At 40.7% G+C, this 27763-nt stretch overlaps 1 protein-coding gene across 1 annotated transcript; it reads left to right on the plus strand.

Annotated features, from left to right (window-relative positions):
- The first annotated feature begins 476 nt into the window (after positions 1 to 476).
- Positions 477 to 27624, plus strand: NLRP9 (NLR family pyrin domain containing 9). The gene is made up of 9 exons (XM_068527193.1): positions 477 to 756; positions 3310 to 4873; positions 7760 to 7921; positions 19110 to 19277; positions 21237 to 21407; positions 23744 to 23914; positions 25651 to 25821; positions 26229 to 26399; positions 27492 to 27624. Exons 1-9 carry the CDS (start codon positions 477 to 479, stop codon positions 27622 to 27624), a joined length of 2991 nt encoding a protein of 996 aa, XP_068383294.1.
- Positions 27625 to 27763: the final 139 nt, after the last annotated feature.

Below are 27763 nucleotides of genomic sequence, written 5' to 3' on the forward strand. Positions count from 1 at the left end.
ACATGGGCTTTTGAACTTTAGATAGACTGTCCCATGAGAACACAAGGTCAATAGTCAATTCTTCTCAGAAGTGCCCGCAATACACAGTAGGGACACAAGGTTAGAAATACCCTAATTTTTCCTTGCCTGGCCACACTGACAAACCTCAAAGTTTTATTATGATTTTAGGTAGTTGAATGCTCCCTGACATTTGATTTAGTATAAACCACATTTTTAGTTGCTAGCACTGAATTCACATACATGATTTTGGAATGTTGAGAAAGGATGGGGTACCTTCCCCAAGTGAAGCTGGGAAGATAGGTTTTAAACAAGAAATGCATGATATCCATCATTTTAAGCCCCTTTACACTGCTGAGATTTAACTCCATAATGACATCATTCTTCCCCAGGTATCACTTAGTCCTTGTTTTTGAGGATCCTCCCCACCCCCCCTGCACTCCACTGGAGAAGTCCAAGCTCCACAATCCTGTGACGAGATGGCTGAATCTTTTTTTTCTGACTTTGGTTTGTTGTGGTACCTGGAGGAGCTCAAAAAGGAAGAGTTCTGGAAATTTAAGGAGTTGCTCAAGCAAGAACCTCTGAAATTTGAACTCAAGCCAATCCCGTGGACCGAGCTAAAGAAGGCTTCACGAGAAAATCTATCAAAGCTGTTGAGCAAGCATTACCCAGGAAAACTGGCATGGGATGTGACCCTGAGTCTCTTTCTACTGATCAACCGGGGAGATCTCTGGACGAAGGCTCGGGACGAGATCAGACGTAAGTGTCATGAAAGGGATGCAGAGCAGGGACCCTTGGGGGAAGGTTGGTTTCCTGGGAGCTTCTAATAATGAAGGTCACATTGTTATTGTGTTAGTGGCCATGGCTCCATCAGTTGAGAATGTGTATAGGTCAGTAGGACACTTGGAAATAGTAGAAGAATTGCAAGCCAACTCTGGTCATTCATGGGCCAGTGATGGACTGTGGATGAGTAGTGTCCCAAGACAAATCGTTCATCTAAGTGTCTGCTCCCCATTTTTCTGTTCCAAACTGAGTCAATGCTATTCCAGGAGATGACCTGGGACTTAGTGTCTGCACAACCAGGACTGCTGAGATGGAATTCCATTATGGTTGTTGCCCATCCTTTTTTAAAAAATTTATTCAAACATTTTTTTATTGGAGTATAGTTGATTTACAATGTTGTGTTAGTTTCTGCTGTACAGCAAAGTGAATCAGTAATATATACACATATCCCCTCTTTTTTAGATTCCTTCCCCATGTAGGTCACATCCTTTTGACCAGACCTGCACAAGAGACTGGGCAGAGTCCTAAGATGAGGAAATAATTATAGAGAACATATGCCCCTGGTGCTATAGGAAGAACTTTTTATGCATAATGTCTTTTCATTCTTACCATGACTCTGAGGTTTACAAGTGAAAAAAATGCAGATCAAACGGTGTCTCCTCATGTTATATGACTTTTCCAAAAGGGACAGAGCTGACCCAAACCAGTTATTTTTGGCACATTGATTGCTTGACATCATGCTCTGGGTGGATACACCGTTTTGTCTCCCCTCAGAAAATAAGATCAGCTGAGTTGTAAATCCTGGCAAATAAAAAGTGACAAAATATGAGACAAATCATCCATTAATTTTTTTTCTCTTTATATATGTTCTTAGTTATTTTTGAGTGTTTCACCTCAAACTGGAGTTCATGACCATAGAAGCTCTCCTGGCATTTCTATATATTTTATATTTCTGCTCTCAAGATTCTCTCTCTCATCTGTTTTCATGGCTTTATTATGATTTTTTAAAATTGAAGTATAGTTGATTTATAATGTTGTGTTAGTTTCAGGTGTACAGCAAAGTGATTCAGTCATTCATATATGTGTATATATATATATACACATACACATATATATATTCTTTTTCATATTCTTTTCCCTTATAGGTTATTACAAAATATTGAGTATAGTTTCCAGTACTATACAGTAGGTCCTTGCTGGTTATTTATTTTATACATAGCAGTGTGTATATGTTAACCCCAAACTCCTAATTTATCCCTCCCCCTCCCTGAAGTCACCCATTTTTATAAACAAATCTTCCTCTGTCCCAGAGAGAGAAAGGCTCCCTAATTTCCAAGGCTCTTTTCCTAGTCACACATACTTAAACAAAACTAACAATGACCTTTGCTCAGAAGACATGCAGAAAGGCCTCACCTACTGTAGTTCATATTTCTTCAATGCAGGGTATGGTCCTTGTCTATATTTGTAATTTGTTTATCTCCCCTAGTGCGTAGCCTTGAACATGGAAGGTACATAATAAGGGCAGGTTGAAAGAATGACGGTTCAAGGGTGCATTTCTGAAATTAACTTCCAATCAGCATGGTCTTAACAGAAATAGTCTAGACCTTATGATTTCAAGTCAGACAACTGAGACAAATACCTGACCCTAATATCTGTTCATTAACCAAATTAGCCAAGTAAGATAAACTCTCAACACTCTTCTGTAAAGTGGGCATAGAATGAATCTTAATGGGTTGTTGAAGAGATGGAAGATGAAGTACCAGTGACAACTTTCTCAGCCCCGATTCCTGGCCCTCAGTAAATAAATAGTAGTGCTTATGAATTCCTGACTGGGGAGCTAGGACCCCTCTTCTAGTTTGAAATGTAATCCCCAAGTATTCACACTTTGTGTAGACTGTAGCTCTGAGATGGGCTTCCAATCTTGATCAGGTGTTTCCACGGACATGAATTCAGATAGATTTTGGTCTCAACAAAACTGAGTTCATGAGCCTGGTCCCATGTGGGCATATACATCAGTCTTTGCACGTGTGTCTGAGTAAATCTGTAGGGGTCATTCTGAGTCCCAAAGATGGAGTGTATTTTTTTTTTTTAATAAGGGCTTTGAGTTACTGTTTGTTTTCATGGCCGAGCATGTGCATACATGCATATGTTTATTTTACTTTTTTTTAAAAATTTATTTATATTTATTTTATTTTTGGCTGCGTTGGGTCTTCATTGCTGCGCACGGGCTTTTCTCTAGTTGCGGCAAGTGAGGGCTACTCTTCATTGCGGTGCACGGGCTTCTCATTGCGGTGGCTTCTCTTGTTGTGGAGCACGGGCTCTAGGCACATGGGCTTCAGTAGTTGTGGCACGCGGGTTCAGTAGTTGTGGCACACGGGCTTAGTTGCTGTGCGGTATGTGGGATCTTCCCGGACTAGGGCTCGAACCCGTGTCCCCTGCATTGGCAGGCGGATTCTTAACCACTGCGCCACCAGGGAAGTCCTGGAGTGTATTTTTTAATTGTCTTGTATTCTGTCCCTGTTAACTCAGATAAGCTAAACCCATATAGAAACCACATGAAGAAAAAATTCCGAGTCATATGGGAAAAGGAGACCTGCCTTCAAGTTCCTGAGGATTTCTACAAAGAAACCACAAAGAATGAATATGAACAACTGAATGCTGTCTACCTTCCTGCGGACAAGCCTGGAAATCCCTCACCCACTGTGATCTTGCAAGGTCCTGAAGGAGTTGGAAAAACAACCCTTTTGAGAAAAGCGATGCTGGAATGGGCGGAGGGAAACCTGTGGAGGGACAGGTTCTCATTTGTCTTCTTCCTCAAAGGCAGTGAAATGAACAGTATCACAGACACGAGCCTAGTGGAGCTCATCTCCAGGGACTGGCCTGAGTCTTCAGAGCCCATCGGAGACATTTTTTCCCAGCCAGAGAGAATCCTGTTCATCCTGGATGGCTTGGAGGAACTGAAATTTGACTTGACACTTGACGCTGACCTGTGCGGTGACTGGGAACAGCAACGGCCAACGCAGGTTGTCCTGAGCAGTTTGCTGCACAAACAGATGCTCCCAGAATCCTCTCTGCTTATCGCCCTAGGAAAGATGGGTATGAAAAAAAATTATTTCTTGTTGTGTCAGACAAAGTGCATATTTCTCCCGGGATTCTCTGAACGCCAAAGGAAGCTGTATTTCTCCCATTACTTCCGTGAGAAGAATAAATCCTCCAGAGCCTTCAGTTTTGTGAGAGAGAAGAGACCGCTGTTTGTCTTGTGCAAAAGTCCGTTTGTTTGCTGGTTGGTTTGTACTTGCTTGAAATGGCAGCTGGAGAAAGGAGAAGACCTGGAGATTGCCTCCGAAAGCATCACTTGTTTGTATGTGTCCTTCTTGACAAACGTATTCAAAGCAGCAAGTGGGAATTGTCCACCTAAGCAGAACAGAACCCGACTACAAAGCCTGTGTACCTTGGCTGCAGAGGGAATGTGGGCTCGCACGTTTCTGTTTTGCCCTGGGGATCTCAGGAGGAATGGGGTGTCTGAATCCGATACCTTGATGTGGGTGGACATGAGACTTCTTCAAAGGAGCGGCAACTGCTTGACCTTCATACATACGTGTATCCAAGAGTTTTGTGCCGCCCTGTTCTATATGTTCAAACGACCCAAGGACCATCCTCACCCAGTCATTGGAAAGGTGACCCAGCTTGTCACAGCAGCCATGAGCGAAGCCTATTCCCGCTTGTCCTGGATGGGGATATTCCTGTTTGCATTTTCAACTGAAAAAATAACAAACATGCTGGAGACATCTTTTGGTTTTCCACTGTCCACAGACATAAAGCAGGAAATAACCCAAAGCCTTGAAACTTTAAGTCAATGCGACCCCAATGAGATCGTGGTGAGTTTCCAGGAATTGTTCAATTGTTTGTTTGAGACCCAGGACCAAGAGTTTGTAATCCAAGTGATGAATTTCTTCAAAGACATTGACATTTATATTGGTACCATTGAAGAATTGACAGTATCTGCATTCTGTCTGAAACATTGCCAAAGTCTGCAGAAATTTCACCTGTGTATAGAAAATGTCTTTTCAGATGAATCTGGATCCATCTCAAAGTGAGTCCATCTATTAATTCCCTCCCTCTAACCTACACACACACCATATTTATATTTAGCTTGCTCCAACCCCCAATGGGTATTTCATAAATCATTGTATTTTTGTACATAAAAACATGGCTTTTGCAGTCAGAAAGACATTGATTTGAATTCTTGTACTGCCATTTGCTAGCTGTGTGGCCATGAACTGTTTCTTAAGTATTTCCGTCTGTATAATCAGGGGTAAATGTCTTCATAGGGCCAACATCAAGTTGAAAGGTAAGCAGTTTTTATTGTTGCCAGGACTATGCTTCTTTTTTCCCCTTCCCATAGCATTTTAGCATATCCTGGTGAATCCACTGGGAAGGGACGCTTGGAAGCTTATGCCTAGTTTCCTCTGGATTTTGCCCATGTGTCTTTTCTCTTTGCTGATTTTAGCTTGTATTCTTTCATCAGACTCAGGCTACCAGCTCACACTTCAGCTCTCAAATACATACCCCCTTTCATGGTCTTCTTTTTTTTTTAATTAAAGTATAATTCCCTGGCGGTCCAGTGGTTAAGACTCCACGCTTCCACTGCAGGGGCATGGGTTTGATCCCTGGTTGGCGAACTAAGATCCCACATGCTGCATGGCATGGCCAAAGAGACAAAAAGTATAATTAACATACAACATTATATTAGTTTCAGGTGTACTACATAATTTTCAATATTTGTATATACTGTGGAATGATCACCATAGTAAGTCTAGTTACACCTGTCACCATACATAGTTACAGAATTTTTTTTCCAGTGATGAGGACTTTTATATACACCCCATTGTTCATAGCAGCCTTGTTTATAATAGCCAAGTTATGGAAGGAAACTAAGTGTCCATCAACAGATGAATGGATAACAAGATGTGATATATATAGATATTGTTAGATATATGGACTATTACTCAGCCATAAAAAAGAATGCAATATTGTCATTTGTGACAACATGGATGGATCTGGAGGGTATTAAGCTTAGTGAAATAAGTCAGAGAGAGAAAGACAAATGCTGTACCTTTTCACTTACATGTGGAATCGATTCAAGACAAAACAAATGAGCAAACATAAGAAAACAGAAACAATATAGATACAGAGAACAAACAGTTCCCACAGGGGAGAGGAGGAGGGAGAGGGGGAGGGACAAAATAGGTAAAAGGGACAAAGAGTTATGAATTAGCCATTATGAAATAAAGAAGTCATACGGATGTAATCTACAATGCAGGGAATAAGTCAATATTTCATCCTAACTTAGTATAGTGTGTAACCTATAAAAATATCAAAGCACTATGATGTACACCTGACATCAATATCATATTGTAAATTGATTGTAGTTCAACAAACTGAAAAAAAGTCATGCGGAACAGCAAGAGAGAGAGATCTGCTCTCTTAGAAGCTTTCAAATATGCAATTTGATATTATTAACTGTGGTCTTTACATCCCTGTGACTTATTTATTTTACATCTACCTGTACGGTCATGTTTTTGGACACAGTTCCTTGTTTGCTGATGGGTCACCAAATATCAACCTTTGTCCACATAACAATTGAGTGTTGTCACCCCAAAGAGGAGGAAACAGAGGCAGAATAAGGTTGAACGCTTGCCCAGCGTCACATAACCCACAAGTGTTTCAGGTGGGGCTTGATCCTGGTCGCCCTGGCCTCACGGCTCACTTCTTTGACCACCATGCATGTTGACTCAGTGCACCTGACTGCTCCTCTCCCTGTTCAGGCTTGACTGTCTGTCAGCTTTGAGGGCCTCTGGGAATGGTGTTCTCCTGTGTTGAAAATGTATTTTTTTGGGTTTTTTACCTGCATTCTTGTTTTAAAAAAAATTTTATTTTGTATTGGAGTATAGTTGATTAACAATGGTGTTAGTTTCAGGTGTACAGCAAAGCAATTCAGTTATACATATACATGTATCTATTCTTTTTCAAATTCTTTTCCCATTTAGGTTATTACAGAATATTGAGCAGAATTCCCTGTGCTATGCAGTAGGTCCTTGTTGGTTATCTATTTTATATATAGTGGTGTGTATATGTCAGTCCCAAACTCCTACTTTATCCCCTCCCCACCTTTCCCCTTAGGTGACCATAAGTTTGTTTTCTAAGCCTGTTGAGTCTGTTTCTTTTTTTCTGTTTCTGTTTTGTAATAAGTTCATTTGTATCATTTTTTTTAAGATTCTGCATATAGGTGATACCCTATGATATTTGTCTTTCTTTGACTTACTTCACTTAGTATGATCATCTCTAGGTCCATCCATGTGGCTGCAAATGGTATTATTTCATTCTTTTTTATGGCTGAGTAATATTCCATTGTATATATGGACCACATCTTTTTTTTTTATAATATGAACAGCTTTTTAAAAAATTTATTTATTTATTTATTTATTTATTTAGGCTGTGCCAGGTCTTAGTTGTGGCACTTGGGATCTTCATTGTGGCATGTTTAGTTGCGGCATGCAGGATCTTTAGCTGCGGTCTGTGGGCTTCTTAGTTGCGGCATGTGGAGTCTTAGTTGCAGCATCAAACTCTTAGTTGTGGCATGCATGTGGGATCTAGTTCCTCGACCAGGGATCGAACCTGAGCGCCCTGCACTGGAGGTGCAGATTCTTACCCACTGGGCCACCAGGGAAGTCCCTGGACCACATCTTCTTTAGCCGTTCATCTGTCAATGGACATCTAGGTTGCTTCCATGTCCTGGCTATTGTAAACATTGCTGCAATGAACACTGGGGTGCCTGTGTCCTTTTGAACCATGGTTTTCTACAGATATATATGTCCAGGAGAGGGATTGCTGGATCACATACTAGCTCTGTTCTTAGTTTTTTAAGGAACTAGTTAAATTGAGCCACTGGAGAATCACGGTGTTTGTCTTCCTGTAGTACCATCGAGAAGCTCTCCCTCTGGCGGGATCTCTGCTCAGCATTTACTGCCAGCGAGAACTTCCAGATGTTAGATTTGGACAACTGTCAGTTCGACGAGGCCTCCCTGGCAATTCTCTGCAGGACGTTGGCTCAGCCTGTCTGTAAACTCCAGAAGTTCGTGTAAGTCGGATCTTCACCTATTCTTTAAGTCAATAGCAGGGTGTCATTCTTTCTACTCTGGCTTCTTTTGACAACCCAAGCTACAATCCAGTGTTTCAAAAGAAAATGCTGAGTGCTTTCCTTGATTCAAATGTTTTACTGAGTGAGACACAAACTGTGGACAAACAGGGAGACTTTAAAACTGAACGTGGTCAAGAAGCTCAGTTCCCAGCAGCTACAGCTCAGGTTACAAAGCCTGGATGAGAAAGAACATTTTTTTTTCTGTTGTGAGTGGTCCCTAGAACTATACCTTCCTTCCCATGGCATCAGCTCACTTGTGCACAGCCAGTTAGCTGGGGAGTTGCAAGTTCATGCTGACTTGGAGAAATCTTAAGTTTAAGAAGCAGAATCGGCATTTCAGGGAAATCGGTTTTTCCTTTGGGTTACAAGACTGCATGTGTTTTGGTGTAGGGATGTGTTTGAACTGTGGTCCCCGTTTCGGTTTCTCTGTAACAAGTATTTTAACTATAGTGACGTGTACAATAAAACTTGCTTGGGGAACCTAAGAGGGAACAGTCCTGGTAGTTGGTGATGTTTGCTTGGATGCTGATGGACTGAGAATAGATGTTTCCCAGGTAACGCAGGAGGAGGGTGCTGAGGACAGGTGGGAAAAGAGCCTTAAGTTCATAAAAGAGAAAAATAAGAAGAATAGCACAGAGAAGAGGTAACATGTATAGAACACTTCTTTGGCACAGAGATGGTTGCTTAAAATGCATCTTCTCCTTTGTCTTTTAACCCTCATAACAATCTTTTCATCACCTTTTTACAAAACATGTACCAGAAGCATAGAGAAGCTCACAGCCCTTCTCTGATGTCGTGGTCCAAACGCGGGTTGGAAAAGAATGTCCAGACACAAGGCAGAATGTAAAGAAGACAGAATTTGTTAGAGGGAAGGGTCACTACCAGAACAGCAGGTGGACTTCCCAGTAGTCTGGGAGAGTCAAGCCCGAACACGTGCTATTGATCAGTTTTTATAGCCAGAAAACAAAGGAATGGTCTGAGGTGAAAATTTCGTTTACTGATTGGTCGAGGCACATATAGCTTCCTTCTATAGGGTGGGAGTGGGACAGGCCAGATGCCTTTCCTTATTTGGGACAGGTCCTGTTGCCCAGGTGGGCGTCACCCAGGTGGGCTCAGGAATTTCATAACCATGGCAACATGGTGGGGAGGGCGATTAAGAGTCCAGTAAGGGGTGTAACGCTGAAACTTTTTCAGACAGCGTCATGCTTTGTCCTTGAAGCACCATTGTCCTTGGAGCACCACATCTGATACTTTTTTTTTTTTTTTAGGGTAAAAAGAATGCTTTTTATTAAAGGTAGGTAGTCAGGGAAAGGAGGTGTTTCTCTAGTGGAGAGACTGCATTTATGTACAGAAATACTTTTTTTTTCTATGTAAATTTTTTTAATTTAATTTTTATTTTATATTTGAGTATAGTTGATTCACAATGTTTTGTTAGTTTCAGGTGTACAGCAAAGTCATTCAGTTATACATATACATATAGTCAATCTTTTTCAGATTCTTTTCCCATATAGATTATTACAGAATACTGAGTAGATTTCCCTGTGCTATAGAGTAGGTCCTTGTTGGTTATCTATTTTATATATAGTAGTGTGTATATGTTAATCCCAAACTCCTAATTTATCCCTCCCCTCACCACCTTTCCCCTTTGGTGACCATAAGTTTGTTTTCGAAATCTGTGAGTCTGTTTCTGTTTTGTAAGTAAGTTCATTTGTATCATTTTTTTAAGATTCCACATATAATATTTGTCTTTCTCTGTCTGACTTACTTCACTTAGTATGATCATCTCTAGGTCCATCCATGTTGCTGCAAATGGCATTATTTCATTCTTTTTTATGGCTGAGGAATATTCCACTGTATATGTATTCCACATCTTCTTTATCCATTCCTCTGTTGATAGACATTTAGGTTGCTTCCATGTCTTGGCTATTGTAAATAGTGCTGCTGTGAACATTGGGGTGCATGTATCCTTTTGAGTTATGGTTTTCTCCAAATATATGCCCAGGAGTGGGACTGCTGAGTCATATGGTAGCTCTATTTTTAGTTTTTTAAGGAACCTCCATACTGTTCTCCATAGTGGCTGCACCAATTTACATTCCCACTAACAGTGCAGGAGGGTTCCCTTCTCTCCACACCCTCTCCAGCATTTATTGTTTGTAGACTTTTTGAGGATGGCCTTCTCTGATACTTTGATTACCTTGGTTTGCTCTGGGCCATCCTGTTGTCTTCAATCCCACAAGCTTGTCACTTTCAAGTTAAATTTAACTCCTCCTTCACCTTAAATGTCACTTCTTGGCTATGTACCAGAACTTGTGAGCCTAGGAAGTCACCAAAGCTGGGAGAGGTCTTGGGACACAGTGTTTCTCTGACTAACCCCCATGAGGAGAGAAAAGACATCTCCCTTGTTTACCCCCATATCTCCGGCCAGCAAAATACAGCGCTTTGCATGGGCTCATCAAACTGATGTCGAATGAATGAAGGGATCCTTGCATTCTGGAAATGGTTTATTCATTTCACATGAAGAAACTGACTCATAAATGAACTGCTCTAGATCCTACATGGATAGTAAGAAATATACCTCATTGCACTCTTGTTTTTTTAAAGTCTTCTGGAAACTCGGTGAAAGATAAAGCTAATAAGTGAGCTCAGTATATACATTTTATTGAAAAATGAGGACCAATGGTCTCACAGTTGAGAGATCTGTCATTGATTTTAGATGAGGTGGATGACCGCATAAAGGAGAACAGGTATCCAAGACACCTGGGTGAAGGTATGAGTTAAAATGTGCACGTCCGTCCCAGGAACTTGAGGTTGCAAAATGAGGAAAACAGTTCCTCTTCACAGTGTGCATGGAAATCAGTCACTGTTATCATATCTAGAGTTCTTTAGCTCAGTGTCTAGTAAAAATCATTAGGCTCATTTGTCACTGGCCAGATGAGATAGAGATGGTAAGTTTTGTCATTTATCCCCCCAAGGTGTCCAGCCATATGTCTTAGAATCGGGAACTATTATTCCTTTTCTTTTTTGCACATGAGATTTTTAAAAAGTGTAAGTGCTGGGACTTCCCTGGTGCTCCAGTGGTTAAGACTCCACGCTTCCACTGCAGGGGCGAGGGTTCGATCTCTGGTTGGGGAACTAAGATCCCACACGCTGCGCGGTGCAGCCAAAGTAAATAAACGTTAATTTAAAAAAAAGGAAATCATTAAAAAGAGAAATATGGTACAGATGAACTTATTTGCAAAGCAGATATAGAGTCACAGATGTAGAGAACAAACTTATGGTTACCAAGGGGGGATGGGGGGGGTGGGACAAACTGGGAGATTGGGATTGACATATATACATTACTATGTATAAAACAGATAATGAATGAGAACCTTCTGTGTAGCACAGGGAACTCTCCTTAATGCTCTGTCGTGACCTAAATGGAAAGGAAATCTAAAAAAGAGTGGGTATACGTATAAGTATCTCTGATTCACTTTGCTGTACAGCAGAAACTAACACAACATTGTAAAGCAGCTAGACTCCAATGAAAATTCATTAAAAAAATAAAGAAAAAAATAAAATGAAAGTGTAATTGCTGAGCTGAATACAGAACAAGAGGCCTGGGGTCATTCCCTCCACTTCAGTTCCAATCCTTCTCTAAGCTTAGGGTTTAAGGAATGTTGGCAGTGGTAGTATTGGGGAACCTACCAATTTCTGTGAGTCCTTGGGTCACAACCCCGACCTGAGCCAGGGAGTCAGTCGACTTCTGCATCTCTACATACCACCACTCTTCTTCCAGAAACCATCATCACTCCCCTGGAATTGCTACTCCTAATAGCCTCCTACTCTGTTCCGTGGATCCTGTTTTGCCTTCTGTCAAAACATTTTTCCATAGACAAACCAGATTTTGTTTTAAAAAATTTTTATTGGGGTATAGTTAATCCACAATGCTGTGTTAGTTTCAGGTGTACTGCAAAGTGAATCAGTTATACATATACATGTATGCACTCTTGTTTTAGATTATTTTCCCATATAGGCCATTACAGAGTATTGAGTAGAGCTCCCTGTGCTATACAGTAGGTTCTTATTAGTTATCTATTTTATACATAGTGTGTACATGTCAATCCCAAACTCCCAATCTATCTCTCACTCCCACATTTCCCCCCCGTCACCATAAATTCATTCTCTAAGTCTGTGTTTCTGTTTTGTAAATAAGTTCATTTGTATCATTTTTTAAAGATTCCACATATAAGTGATATCATATGATATTTGTCTTTCTGTGTCTGACTTACTTCACTCAATATGACTATCTCTAGGTCCATCCATGTTGCTGCAAATGACATTATTTTGTTCTTTTTTATTGCTGAGTAATATTCCATTGTATATATGTACCACATCTTCTTTATCCATTCCTCTTTCAATCGACATTTTGGTTGCTTCCATGTCCAGGCTATTGTAAATAGTGCTGAAATGAACATTGGGGTGCATGTATCTTTTTGAATTATGGTTTTCTCCAGGTATATGCCTTGGAGTAGGATTGCTGGATCATATGGTAGTTCTATTTTTAGTTTTTTAAGAAACCTCCATACTGTTCTCCATAGTGGCTGTACCAATTTACATTCCCACCAACAGTGCAGGAGGGTTCCTTTTTCTCCACACCCTCTCCAGCATTTATTGTTTGTAGATTTTTTGATGATGGCCATTCTGACTGGTGTAAGGTGACACCTCATTGTAGTTTTGATTTGCATTTCTCTAGTGATTAGTGATGCTGAGCATCTTTTCATGTGCTTCTTGGCCATCTGTGTGTCTTCTTCGGAGAAACGTCTATTTAGGTCTTCTGCCCATTTTTTGATTGGGTGGTTTGTTTTTTTGATATTGAGCTGTATAGCTGTTTGTATATTTTGCAGATTAATCCTGTGTTGGTTGCTTCATTTGCAAATATTTTCTCCCATTCTGAGGGTTGTCTTTTTGTTTATGGTTTCCTTTGCTGGGCAAAAGCTTTCAAGTTTAATTAGATCCCATTTGTTTATTTTTGTTTTTATTTTCATGACTCTAGGAGGTGGAGAAATTTTTTTAAAATAATAAATTATGCCTTGAAGTCTTTTTCATGATTTCCCATCATTAGGAAAATATTCAGAATCTGAGCTTTTCCCTTCCTTCTCTCTGGTTTATCCTTCACCTGCTTCCCCATTGTATGCTGTGGCCCATGGACCTTAACTTTCTTTCAAATCCCTGACCGAGCTCATTCCTGACTCAGAACATTTGTTCCAGCTGCTTTCCTTTCTGGTCAGTCTTTGCCTAGACTTTCACCAGGCAAGCTCTTCCAAATGCCTTCTCTGACCACCCCTCCCCCCAGTTAAGCAGCCTGGACCCCCAGCCCAGCCACTCTAGAACCTCATCCTATGTTTGATTTCAGTATCAGTTATGAAATTGCCACTCTTCTGTTGTAATTGCCTCCAAACAGAAGGTAAGCTCTGGGTTCTGAGTCCTGGCCTGTCATATTCGTGTCCATATACACCCAGCACCCTGGCATCTAGCTGGAACTTAAGTATTTGTCCAGCGAAGAGAACGAACAGGTAGTTTGGCGTGATTGCAGAGATTAAGGATTGCTCTTTGAAGTGAGAAGATCTTGAGTTAGTAAGTAGCTCTATCTTTCACCTGGAGCACCCTTGGAATGCTTTTCCTTTCTTTTGCTACCCACTTCCCACCTTGTACCATCTACCTCCCATGTAGATACCATGTGGTATCAGGTTGTTACTGAAAAGTGTGTGCCTCTTTTAGACACATTTGCTAATTTCTTAGCTTATTCTTGCTTCTGTGACTCATTGTTTCCAGCTGAATTCATTGTTCATCCTATGTCACTATACCAAGAGCTTTTCCAAGAGTCTCTACCAGGAGCAAATTTGAGTCAAAAGTTTGAGTAAACTTGAGTCTAAAAACATCTCCCTTGCAACTGTATCCTTTAATGATGAGAATACATGTTGACTATTAAACCTATTTTTCCTTGTTTCTTTGAATTCTATTGATTTATTTCTTAAATTCAGCTTTTTTTGGACATCTTTATTGGAGTATAATTGCTTTACAATGTTGTGTTAGTTTCTGCTCTATAACAAAGTGCATCAGCTATATGTATACATATATCCCCATATCTCTCCCTCTTGCATCTCCCTCCCACCCTCCCTATCCCACCCCTCTAGGTGGTCACAAAGCACCAAGCTGATCTCCCCGTGCAATGCAGCTGCTTCCCACTATCAGCTCTTTTAAAAAAACAATTTTGGGGGGGGGGCACACCATGTGGCTTGTGGGATTTTAGTTCCCCAACCAGGGATAGAACCCAGGCCCTCGTCAGTGAAAGCACAGAGTCCTGACCACTGGACCACCAGGGAATTTCCTTAAATTCAGCTTTGCAGATGTAGATTTTTTCCCAGTTTTTATCAAGGTGTAATTGACATAGAACATTGTATTCATTTTAGGGGTAATTGACATAGAACATTGTATTCATTTTAGGGGTACAATGTGATGATTTGATACATGTATATATTGCAGTGATCACCACAAGAAGTTTATTTAGTTAACATGTATCACCCTACATATGTAGTTACAATTTTTTTTTTTTCTTGGGATGAGAACTTTTAAGATCTACTCTCTTAGGAACTTTCAAATATATAATACAGTGTTGTTAACAATAGTCACCCTTAGACCCCCAGGACTTATTTATCTTATAATTGGAAGCTTATAACTTTTGACCACTTTCTACCATTTCATCCTCCCAATCCACAATCTCTGGCAACCACCAAATATTTATGTTTAGTGTTTTTCTAAGATCCCATATAGAAGTGAGATCATATAGTGTCCTTCTCTGAATTATTTCACTCGCAGATGTAGAGATTGATCATTTCCATTCTTCAGTTATAGATCATCTTTTTAAAAAAATCCTCGGTTTTGGTAGTGCTTAAGTTTCTTCTTTATCCCTAATAGTTTACAAATTTCGATATTATGGGTCCCTGTGGGAATTTTGTTTAACCTAATTTTACTGGCTCTCACTGGGGCCCTTTCAATCTTAGAACTGACAAATGATTAATAAAGAAAATAATTTGGGGGAAGGCTTGTGTTTAAGTTTAGGAAAACTATCAGGATTGCTTATCTCTGTTACACTAGGGAGGTAAAACTTGAAACCATCCCTTTTAACATCAACAAGATAAACTTAAGACTTTTATAGAGTTAGGACACAAAATGTGAAGAAAAGGTTAGTAAGCTTATAAAATATTTTTATATCAATGATTATTCATTGCGTCAGGTTTTTACACTAACCGTTGTTTGATTCACTTACTCCATCAAAATAAGAGCTCTTTAAATCTCAGGCAAAGAGATTAAATGTCCACTTAGCTCTCACTATAGCACTCACCGTGTCCGGCAACTATTACAAGTATATCAGTATTAGCTCATTATATGCCTTTAATTACTTAATGAGGTGGGCAGTCTCAGTACCTCCTGGTACACACTAGAAAACCACCACCTGGGAGGATTCAGAAACATGCCCAAGGTCACACAGATTGGCAAGGGGTGGAGCCAGGAGTTGAACCCATCAGCCTGGCTCCAAGGATGCATGGTTCTTAGTTCACCAACATTATAAGTTGCTGATGGTTGAGATCCTGTTCTTCTTGCTTTTTTTTAAAAAATTTTTATTGGCATATATTTGATTTACAGTGTTGTATTAGTTTCAGGTGTACAGCAAAGTGAATCAGTTATATATATACATATATCCACTTTTTTTAGATTCTTTTCCCATATAGGCCATTACAGAGTATTGAGCAGAGTTTCCTGTGCTAGACGGTAGGTCCTTATTAGTTATCTGTTTTATATATAGTAGTGTGTGTGTGTCAGTCCCAATCTTCCCATTTATCCCTCCCCTCCTTACCCCCCTTTTTGCTTTGTTAACTTTTTCCTTAACTCTAAGGAAAGCAAAAACACCCCCAACAAACTGCGTTCCTGTCAACACTTCCATTTTAGTCTGTCTCCTTTCCAAGAGGTTGAGGATCTGTGCTGATGATGTAGATGGTGACAATTATTGATTAGATGTTCACCCTTGTGATTGTTTTCCCACCGTTTGTCTGCTGACTCAGCGCTTACTGCCGGCCTGGTGTTGGAGTTCACTGCAGCTGCCCGGTCTGTGGATCACGGTGTGTTCAGTGGTGAGGTGGCTCAGAGGACCTGCTGACGCCCCCATTTCTCACAGGTGTCGCCAGCATATCAAGGGCATTCCCTGTCTTTCCATGGTAGCACTTCTCCTTGTTCGCTGGGCCAGCCTGTCTTCTCCTGACTGTACTAACCCCCTCCCTCAAATCCCTACAAGTCCCACCCTGCTGTCCTGGGCTCCATCCATCTCTGGGCAGGAAGTGCCTGGGGTATTGCTCATACGTTTAGGGCATCACTCTGCCAGGAATTCCCACAAGTCTTCCAGGCTGTTGTGTCCCTCACATCTGTCTTTTATTTCTGACCAATGCATAATTCGCATTTTAATTTTATTTATTTATTTATTTCTGGCTGTGTTGGGTCTTCGTTTCTGTGCGAGGGCCTTCTCTAGTTGCGGCAAGTGGGGGCCACATTTTAGTGTTTGAACATGGCAGAATATTTACTTTGTTATTTCTCAAAGTCGATTAGGAGTGGAGAAGTCAGGGTACACTTAAGTCATGACACCGAGAGCCACACTGTGTGGCATGTATTTATAAATCATATATAAATTTATAAAAAGTATATATATATATATAATACATTTAATATATGTTATTAAAAAAAATCAAAACCTGGGACTTCCCTGGCAGTCCAGTGGTTAAGACTTCTTCCAGTGAAGGGGGTGCGGGTGCAGGTTCTATCCCTGGTCAGGAAGGTAAGGTCCCACATGCCTCACAGCCAAAAAACCAAAACATAAAAAAGAAGGAATATTGTAACAAATGTGGGATAGAGAGGGTGGGAGGGAGGGAGACGCAAGAGGGAAGAGATATGGGAACATATGTATATGTATAACTGATTCACTTTGTTATAAAGCAGAAACTAACACACCATTGTAAAGCAATTATACTCCAATAAAGATGTTAAAAAAATAATAATAAACAACCTACTAAACAAATGGGTGAAAACACATATAAGTAAATCAATAAAATAAGTGCAAATAAAAAATAATGAAAAAAAAATGGTCCACATCCAAAAAAAAAAAGAAAAACTAAAAACTCAAAGCCTGATCATGTTGGAGGCACTATAATAAATTGTAATTTCTTAACCATCATGACCTTATCTACTTGTTTCATGAAGAAACTCCACCATTAAGTTAATTTGCCCAACCTTGCAAAATATCCAGGAGAAAAGCAAGTATTCTAATGCAGTCTTCTCTATCTCAGGAGCCCGAGTCTTGAACCATGACATATTGGGTTGGTTAAAAATTTCGTTTGGGTGTTCCCGTAACATCTTACAGAAAACCTGAACGAACTTTTTGGCTGACCCAATATATTGTCTCCTTTTTATTTATTTTATTTTTTATTTTAACTTTTAAAAATTGTCTCCTTTAAAAAAAAATCGGTTTTTTTTAAACTCAGAAATTTTATTTCAGTATGAATTTCAATAGTAGATCATATGTTCAATATAAATTCAACCCAAGTTTTTACTTTCTATTTTTAGCTACTAGTAATTCTATTTATTTATTTTTTAAAATTTGTATTGGAGTATAGTTGCTTTACAATGTTGTGTTAGTTTCTACCGCACAGCAAAGTGAATCAGCTATACATATACATATATCCCCTCTTTTTTGGATTTCCTTCCCATTTAGCTCAGCACAGAACACTGAGTAGAGTTCCTTGTGCTATACAGCAGGTTCTCATTAGTTATCTATTTTATACATATTAGTGTATATATGTCAATCCCAATCTCCCAATTCATCCCACCCCCACTTCCCCCGTTGGTAACCATGTTTGTTCTCTACATCTCTGTCTCTATTTCTGCTTTGCAAATAGGTTAATCTGTACCATTTTTCTAGATTCCACATACAAGCGATATTATACAACATTTGTTTTTCTCTCTCTGACTGACTTCACTCTGTATGACAGTCTCTAGGTCTGTCCATGTCTCTGCAAATGGCACTATTTTGTTCCTTTTCTTTTTTTAATAAATTTATTTATTTATTTATTTATTTATTTATTTATTTATTTATTTATTTATGGCTGTATTGGGTCTTTGTTGCTGCTCACGGGCTGTCTCTAGTTGTGGCGAGCGGGAGCTACTCTTCTTTGCGGTGCGTGGGCTTCTCATTACGGTGGCTTCTCTTGTTGCGGACCACAGGCTCTAGGCAAGTGGGCTTCAGTAGTTGTGGTGCACGGGCTCAGTAGTTGTGGCTCACGGGCTCTAGAGTGCAGGCTCAGTAGTTGTGGTGTCCTGGCTTAGTTGCTCCGTGGCATGTGGGATCTTCCCGGACCAGGGCTCGAACTCATGTCCCCTGCATTGGCAGGTGGATTCTTAACCACGGTGCCACCAGGGAAGTCCCCTATTTTGTTCCTTTTTATGGCTGAGGAATATCCCATTGTATATATGTACCACATCTTCTTTATCCATTCCTCTGTTGATGGACATCTTACAGAAAACCCAAGCAAACTTTTTGGCCGACCCAATATATTGCCTCCTTTTTATTTATTTTATTTTTTATTTTAGCTTTTAAAAATTGTCTCCTTTTAAAAACAACCTCAGTTTTTAAACAGGAGTGGAGCCTTTCCTTGGGGAAGAGTCTGGCTTGGCACACAGTAATTTGAATATATGTGTCTCTATTGGATGGGAAGCACCAAGCCAGGCCTAGGATGCAAGGAGGTACAAACATGGTATTTCTCCCCTCATGGTGCTTAGAGGTTAATATGGGGTAAGTTTGATTCTCTTCCCTTATAATATCTGTGGTAGTATTCAGAAGTGGAAGGACTTCGCAGAAACAGGCGACATCTAAGCATCTGGCGTCTGAAGATCCGAGAGAGAATTTATAGGCAGCAGTAACCAGATATCCAAAAAAAAATTTTGGGAGCCTAAGCATGGAAAGTAGGAAGAATTGTGCAACAGGTATTTTGCTTTGTGCTTGGACTTCATTGCATGAGTTACCTTATTTCCTCATCTTTTGCAGGTATAACTTTGCTTCGAACCTTGCAAACAGCCTAGACTTCTTTAAGGCCATTCTTCATAACCCTCATTTGAAATACCTGAACCTCTATGGCACTGGCGTCTCCTATATGGACGTCAAGCAGTTGTGTGAGACGCTGAAACACCCAGTGTGTAACATAGAAGCACTGCTGTAAGTCTCGGGGTTGTCCACGATATATATATTTTTCCAATGTGAACTTTGCAGTTCGAATATGCCTATTTTCTTTCCTGTCTTTGTCTCTTACTTATTTCACCACTTCCATCTCAGTATCGGTAGACCTCCTAGTAAGATGAGGATGGATGGATTCTAAAGGGCAAGGCTTCCTCTCAGAAGGTGTGTCCCGTCTTTCCCTTCTTTGGTACTCACTTGAATTACTTCTCATGGACACCTTATCTGATTCTCCTTGGCTCTGCTGTCAACCGACCATGCCAAAACCATAACTCCAATTTCTTTTTCCTGAAGATAGTCAGAGAAACTTAAAATGAGAAAGATTATAGATGATCACAAGTGTGATCTTGTAATCTGGCAGATGATAACGTTGAGGCTGGAGGGAAAGTGATTTGCCCAAAGTCATTTCTTCCTCTTGAAAATTATCTGGGATGCGCTTAGCATCATTGGGTGATTTCTTAAACAGGCTCAATCCGTTTTTCAGCAGGAAGAACAGCGGAGTAATAGAAGTAGCAATAAACAAAAACAACTCATTAAACCGACCAAGAGAATACACTCTTCTCACCACCAGTAATATGATAGATAGATCACATACACTTGGTTAATTTCACCTGTCAAGATTCATCAGGAGAGACAGGGTCCATGCATAAGAGTTGTTTGAACATACAGGCTTGCTATTGACCCTATTTATCGTTCTAGCTGTTTCCGTATCATAACGATTCTTTTCTTCTACACTAGCTCTCTCTACTCAGGGGGAGCTTACAAAATTCCTTAGTATTTGCCCTGTTTTACATTATGCCATTGGCATAGAGTGTTTCATTTTACACAGTAGCATAAGACTTGGGTAACAGATCTAGGAAACCAGGAGTCAGTTGTACACAGTTTATAGGTAGAATCTTTGTTTCTTTGGGGCAGACCAGCTGTGCTCTTGACTTCAGTTTGGTATTGGGAGTGGGAAGTCCTCAAAATCAGGTTCTCTCCAGCCCAATAATTCTCAACAGAGGATAGTTTCATCCTCTGTTAGGAGGTGTCCATATCTAGAGACTTTTTTTTTTTTAAATAGCAAGGGAGATTTCATTTAAGATTATCGCGGGACTTCCCTGGCGGTCCAGTGGTTGAGACTTCGCCTTCCAATGCGGGGGGTGTGGGTTCGATCCCTAGTCGGGGAGCTAAGATCCCACATGCCTTGCTCCAAAAAGCCAAAAAAACATAAAAAACAGGGGTAATATTGTAACAGATTCAATAAAGACTTTAAAGATGGTCCACATCAAAAAAAATTTTTTTTTAATTAAAAAAAAGATTTTGCAGTAGGAGAGAGTTAAGACTATTGCAATAGGAAAGAAAGTTGAACTCACTCTGCTGAAACAAAAAAAGGGTGAGTTAATGGAAAAAGCACTTTAGGGAGGAAGTTGTTCTAAATGATTAGGTCACTAGTGTTTGTTAATCGTGGAGACAGTTTTGATGGTCATGATTACATGGGAAGGATGCTCTAGACATCTGGTGGGTAGAGGTCGGGGATTCCCTTCAACATCCTACAACACACAGGAAGCCCCCACAATAAGGAATGATCTAGCCCACAATGTCGACAGTGCTCAGGTTGAGAAGCCTGCTCTAGCCCATGAGATGTTCTTTTGAGCTGCATTAAGGCTCAGACCAGGGTTTCTCAACCTTATAACTACTGATGATGAATAATCAGATAATCAGACTTATTGAGGTCCAGATCATTCTTTGCTGTGTCCAAAACATTGTTGAGAAGCACGGGCTCAGACGTTTTCCTAACTTACTGCTTTCCTAAAGCAATAAGGGATTCGTGAGGAAAGTCATATAATGACATCCGTGCTTTTACAGAGTCTGGAACTGCCAGGTGTGGGATTAGAAGCCAGGATGTGGTCCAGGGTCGGTTGTGCATACACCATCCCACCACACGTGTCTCTCGTGTAGGTTGGGAAAATGTGACATCACGGATGAAGCCTGCGAAGACATCGCCTCTGTTCTCGTCCATAACAAGAAGCTGAAGCTTCTCTCCTTGGTAGATAATCCCCTGAAGGACGAAGGAGTGAGGGTGTTGTGTGACGCCCTGAAGGATCCAGCCTGTGCCCTGGAGGCGCTGCTGTGAGTCAGCGTGGGGGAGGGGAGCCCTGGGGGAGGGGGGAGATGGCAGAGCATGCCCATGGACCCCGAACGGTCCAGCAAAATGGAGCAGATACAAATATTTGCCCCACAGAGGAGCCATGAGTTTGAATTCAAGAGATGTAAGACTAGCCCTTAGATGCCTGGCATCTAATTTGGAGCCCAATAAATCTTGGTTATCATGAAGAAGGACGATGTCTCTGTAGGTGTACTGGGGGCTGGGGAGGGGGACAGTATAAATAATGAAGAAAAAGGAATTCACTTGATTACTTGCCGGTGTGGGGTTGCATAGGTTCTAGGTTATCGCTGGGAACCATGTCTCCACTTCTTTCTTGTTGCTAAGATATAAAACAAACTGCTTCTTTGTTAGGGGCAAGAGAAAGGGTTTTCTATTTACCCAGTGAGGCCACAGGAGAAACTTAGTGCTAAATAAAAAAATGCCTTAAAGTAGGGGACAGGTGCAAGGACACCCAAGTCTATGGAAGCGAGTAAGTAGTCTAGAAACAAAACTTTTATTTGTGTGTATGTGCATGCACAGGTGTGTATGTGTATATAGACCTATGTATTACATACACATCCAAAGTGGTATTTACCGTAGAAGGTGAGAATATTATTACTAAGATGACTTTTTAGACTGTAAAAGAAAATCAAAACTAAAATAAGGTCCAGGAACATTAAACATTAAAACCAAACTATTAAAAAAATAAGGAAGAAACTCTGCACTATAAAGATTAGACCGAAAAATCTTTAGAGGTACAAAAGAAATGACATATTGGAAGATGAAAGGATTTGGCTATTAAATCCTGCATGATATTATACAATAAGTAGAATTAAAGTGTATTCAACAACTGGTCACTTAAACGGGCTGTGTTTATCTAAGAGTTCTTTAAAATACATCATTTAACTTTTTTTTTGTTTTTAAACTTGAATCTTTATTCCTTAAAAATGAAAGACTACTAAAGATGCAAGAAAGTCACTAGTAATTTTAAAAGAAAAAAATGTTCAACCCATTTTTTTAAACTTTTTATTTTGAACTAGTTTCAAAATAAAAACTAGACTTGCAGAAAATTTGGAAAAATAGCACAAAAATTCTCTTATAGCCCTTACCCCAATCCCCTAATGTTCAACCTGTTTTTAGTAGTTAAAATTTTTAATATTTAAATGTTTAATACCCTTTTAAACAAAAGTACAAATTTAAAAAATATATTCCACTTGGCCAGAATTCTGCAAAATGGGCAAATTTATAGTATGATCGAAAGCACTAAGTTTTTTTTGCAAAGTAAGTTGGCTAATAAATCAAGAAACAAATGAAAAGTCATTAATAATAAACCTCAGAGCTTCCAAAAATTTTTGATGCAGGGTGTTAATTCCATATAACTTAAAATGGCAGAAAGTATAAAAATACAAATGCAGAGATTCAGGGAATGTATAATTGTAGGGTCATGGAACCATCAGATATTATATTATGCAACCATTAAAGTCTTAGTTTTTTTTAAATGTTGGAGAAAACATATTTCATCAAAACAAGTATGAATCAGTTGCCTATTGTCTGATTTCAAAAATTCAAAAACTGAAAGGGAAAACCCACCATGAGTGAGTAGTGTTTGCTAATCAAAGACTTGAGCATTCTTCCTGCCAAAGGTGACATTCTGAGATGCCCCTGAAGGAGCCAGGGAGGTAACGGGAGTCGGTGGGTGGATGGGAGAGCTGGGGGAGTGAGGTGAACTGGACCGTGCCTGCCCCACCTAGGGTGGGTTTCTGATCCCTTCCACCTGTTATTTGCCATGTAACCATCTGCTGTGGAGTCCCAGGTATCTGGCTTGTGTGTGATAGCTAGAAGTGTAGAATTCCGCATGAAATGTCAGCTAAACCAACTATATTCAGAGGTCACATTCAGTCTTGATCTGCCCGGTTGCAACTTGTATGCTTCCCTTTATTTTCTAAATTCCCAATAGTGAGTAGACAAGAACTCATAGTCACAAATTTTTTAAAATAACATTTTAAAAGAAAAATGTGAAATAGGATGTTGTCCAGCTATTATAAATGATAAGCACCCTGTGTCACAGAGAAGGGATGATTTTGTCCAAGTTCATCCAGCTGGTGGTGATCTGACTTGGAACTGGGATCGAGATTCCATTCCCCAGTTTGGGACCCTGTGGTCCACATCCTTCTGTATTTCCACACCTGCTGCACATTTTAATCCTCCTATTTTTCTAAGTGACCACGGAATACAAGAAAGTTTTTACATGGAGTTTCATGAAAATATTACCCTGCAGAGCTTAAATAGCTTGACGGATGAAGTATGTGTGTCTTTGCAGATTGATGTACTGTTGCCTCACCTCTGTAGCCTGCGACTACATCTCCCAAGTCCTTCTGTGCAACAAATCCCTGTCTTTTCTCGATCTGGGGCTAAATTTCCTGGAAGATGATGGAGTGATAACTCTATGTGAATCACTGAAGCACCCAAACTGCAACCTACAGGAGTTGTGGTAGGTCTGGCTGTGATTTGCGTGAATGTCAGCATTTCCTTTTTGGCTGTTGGCATCCTGGGAAGGAAACAGGAAGGGGGGAAAAGCATGGAGTCTGCTGAAGAAAAAAAAAAAAACTAGGCTACATGTTTACCCCACGTGATATTTCTGGGGCTCGCTGATGCATGTGTGTCTTGACTGTAGGGCTTGTCAGGACTTGGTAGGGCTTGCTACTCTGGAGTTGGGTCTCTGTCCTTGGAAAGATGGGAAATTGAGTCCCAAGTGCCCTAAACTAGCCGTGTGAACTTGTGAGGGTTCCTCACCTCTCCCCAAGTGTAACATGAGGATAATTATACTTCCCACCTCAAAAGATGGCGGTGGGGTGGCGGGATGAACTGGGAGATTGGGATTGACATATACACACTACTATGTATAAAATAGATAACTAATGAGAACCTGCTGTAGAGCACAGGGAACTCCACTTCTCTGTACAGTAAAAACTAACACCGTAAAACAACTATACCTCAATTTAAAAAAAAAAAAAGATGGAGGCAGCCACTGGGAATAATGCACATAAAGTACTATTATCAATGGCTGGCCCTTCGAAACACGCAATGAATGACAGACACAACATGAGGATCAATCGTTCCTTTTACCGGGCAGATAAGGTAAATCGGTAAATGAAACCCTCCGTCATCCCTGTTTCCATGGAGTGGCATGCACACATGTAGATACACATACACACACGTGCACGCACACACCTGTGAGTGTGAAGTTGCCAGTATGTGTGCATATGTGTGTCTATCATGGTTTCTCAATCAGCACTATTGACTATTTTAAATTAATTTTTATTGGAGTATAGTTGATTTACAATGTTGTGCTAGTTTCCACTGTACAGCAAAGTGAATCAGTTATACATATACATATATCCACTCTTTTTTATATTCTATTCCCATGGAGGTCATTACAGAGTATTGAGTAGAGGTCCTATGCTAGACAGTAGGTCCTTATTAGTTATCTATTTTATATATAGTAGTGTGTATATGTCAATCCCAATCTCCCATTTTATCCCTCACCCCTCTTTTCCCCCTGGTAACCATAAGTTTGTTTTCTACAACTGTAACTCTATTTCTGTTTTGTAGATACGTTCATTTATACCCTTTTTTGAGATTCCACATATAAGCAATATCATATGCTATTTGTCTTTCTCTGTCTGACTAACTTCACTCAGTATGACAATCTCTAGGTCCATCCATGGACCTATGTTGCTGCGATGAACATAGGGTTGCATGTATCTTTTTGAACTATGGTTTTCTCCAGATATAAGCCCAGGAGTGGGATTGCTGGGTCATATGGAAGCTCTACATCATGAGCTTGGGGGCAGGAGATACATAGGAGATATAATATGAAATATTCAGTGAAGTCCTCAGCGAGGTGACATTTGTACAGAGACTCGGAGGGAGTAAGGGGGTAGCCCCGCTGATATTTGGACCAAGAGTATTACAACCAGCAAGGGCAGAGGCCCTGGGGGGAGAGACCAGGCAGCGCAGCAGAACTGCAGGGTGTTGGGCAGAGTGAAGAAAGTGGAGAAATGGAGACATTGTTTCATCTCTACCATCATCATCATCATAGGAGTACTTGAGTATTTCTACCTTTACAGGAATAAGTGAACATAAGTGAAGCCATTCCAGATTGGACCTCATGATCGTATATATTTGTGTCTCTAGGAGAATTTTGTGTATTTTTTTTTCCTCCAGGTTGATAGGCTGTTACTTCACTTCTGTTTGCTGTGTGGACCTTGCTGCTGTTCTTATTCACAGTGAAAAACTAAAAACCCTGAAACTAGGGAACAATAAGATATATGATGCTGGTGTCAAACAGTTATGTGAAGCTTTGAAGCATCCTAAGTGTAAATTAGAGACTCTTGGGTGAGTGTCCGCTGACGTTGGGAAAGCTTACCTACTTCAAGAAGAGGAAAAGCTAGAGGATTAAAGGGATGAAGGGGAAGCATGTTTAAAGACAACTGTGTCTGGAACAATCTGATAAGTAAAATGCCAGCCGTAAATCCAGGGTTTGCTCACACTTGGCACGGCTGATATCTGGGACGGGGTGGTGGTTTGCTGTGCGGGGAAGCGGGCTGTCCCGTGCATTGTGGGATGCTTAGCTGCATCTCTGGCCTCTCTCCACCCATGAGATGCTAGTAGCAATCCTCATGTGTGTCAGATGTCTCCAGACACTGCCACATGTGCCCCGGTGGAGAAGGACTTGTCTAGATTGTAAAGTCTCCTCTCAGAGGCGTGGAATCCGCATTTCGAGGTGGTGTTTCCCCATGCAGGTTGGAGATGTGTGAGCTCACCTCTGCCTGTTGTGAGGACCTGGCCTTGGCTTTCACTCTCTGCAAATCACTGAGGTGCATGAACTTGGAATGGATTAGCTTGGACCGTGATGGGGCGGTGGTGCTGTGTGAAGCCTTGATCAGTCTGGAATGTGGCCTGCAGATGCTTGGGTGAGTGGACATTGTTTCCCCCGGTGCTGAGCGACCTCAGAGGGAGGTTGGACTGCCGTAGGTTTGCCCAGCGTGGGCATGGTTCACATTTGGGCTGGAGATTTCTTTGCTATACGGAGCTGTCCTGTGCATCACAGGAAGTTGGGTAGTATCTCTGGTCTCTGCCCACACGTTCCATTCCCCGGGACACCTCCCTCCAGTCATGGATGATCAAAAATGGAAACTTCAGGGACTTCCCTGGTGGTCTAGTGGTTAGGACTCTGTGCTTTCACTGGTTCAATCCCTGGTCGGGGAACCAAGATCCTGCAAGCCACGTGGCCAATAAAAACAAAACAAAACAAAACAAAAAACTTCAAAATTGCTGATAGGCAAGATTTTAATTGTTCAATCAAAAGAGAGAGATTGTGCAATATGAAAGATGTGTTAGTTAACGCTATGGTGGTAATCATTTTGCAATATGTAAACGTATCAAACCAATGCATTGCACACCTTAACCTAACACAATGTTGTATGTCAATTATAACTCAATGAAATTTTAATTAACTAACTTTTAAAAAGAATGCCTATCACATCTATTCCCTGAAATTGTTTTAAAGGCTCCTGGTATTGTCAAATGTCCCCTGAGAGGCAAAATCACCCCCAGGCAAGAATGACTGCTTTCCTATAAACACCATCTCCTACTTACCTTGCCCGCAAAGATGTAACCCCAACTCAGAGCTGGAAGGGGTTCTGTAAAGGACTGAGCGGAGTCTTGACCCAGAAGTACATTTCCGCAAGAGTAGCAGTTAATATTGTTTGGAACATTATGTTTGCATTTAGAGTGTGTGTAGCTGATGTCCGTAGAATGAATATTTGAATGCCTTCCGTTTGCCAGGACCCTGATGACCTGCAGAGGATAAACAAAATGGTTCAGATCCCTCTTCCTCACTTTCCTAGTCTCTAGGAAAGTTTCGTGCATTCTTTGCACAGTCAGTACAGCTCTCCCAGACATTTCTAGGAAAGAGTGGAGAGGAAGTAGCCACTGGGGTGTAGAGAGGCCAACAATCATGGGTCAAGTTAAGAAAACTCTTTTTTTTTTTTGTATTTTCCCAGCCTGAATAAATCTTCATATGATGAGGAAATTCAGATGCTGCTGACAGAGGTAGAAGAGACGAACCCCCAGCTGACCATTTCACACAGTCTCTGGATTGATTACGAGCACAGGATCAGGGGTGTGCTTGGCTGACAGGGAATGTCCTAAAGTAATCTTCTCACAAAGGCTTCCCCTGGGTCGCAATGGGCATTTCTCCCCCTGACACACCCTGTCCTGTAAATTGTTCACCAGGGCAGTGGGGACGGTGATTTCAGAGCTCTTCCTTCACAGT

The sequence above is a fragment of the Eschrichtius robustus genome, chromosome 19 (genome assembly GCF_028021215.1).
Source record: "Eschrichtius robustus isolate mEscRob2 chromosome 19, mEscRob2.pri, whole genome shotgun sequence".
NCBI lineage: Eukaryota > Metazoa > Chordata > Mammalia > Artiodactyla > Eschrichtiidae > Eschrichtius > Eschrichtius robustus.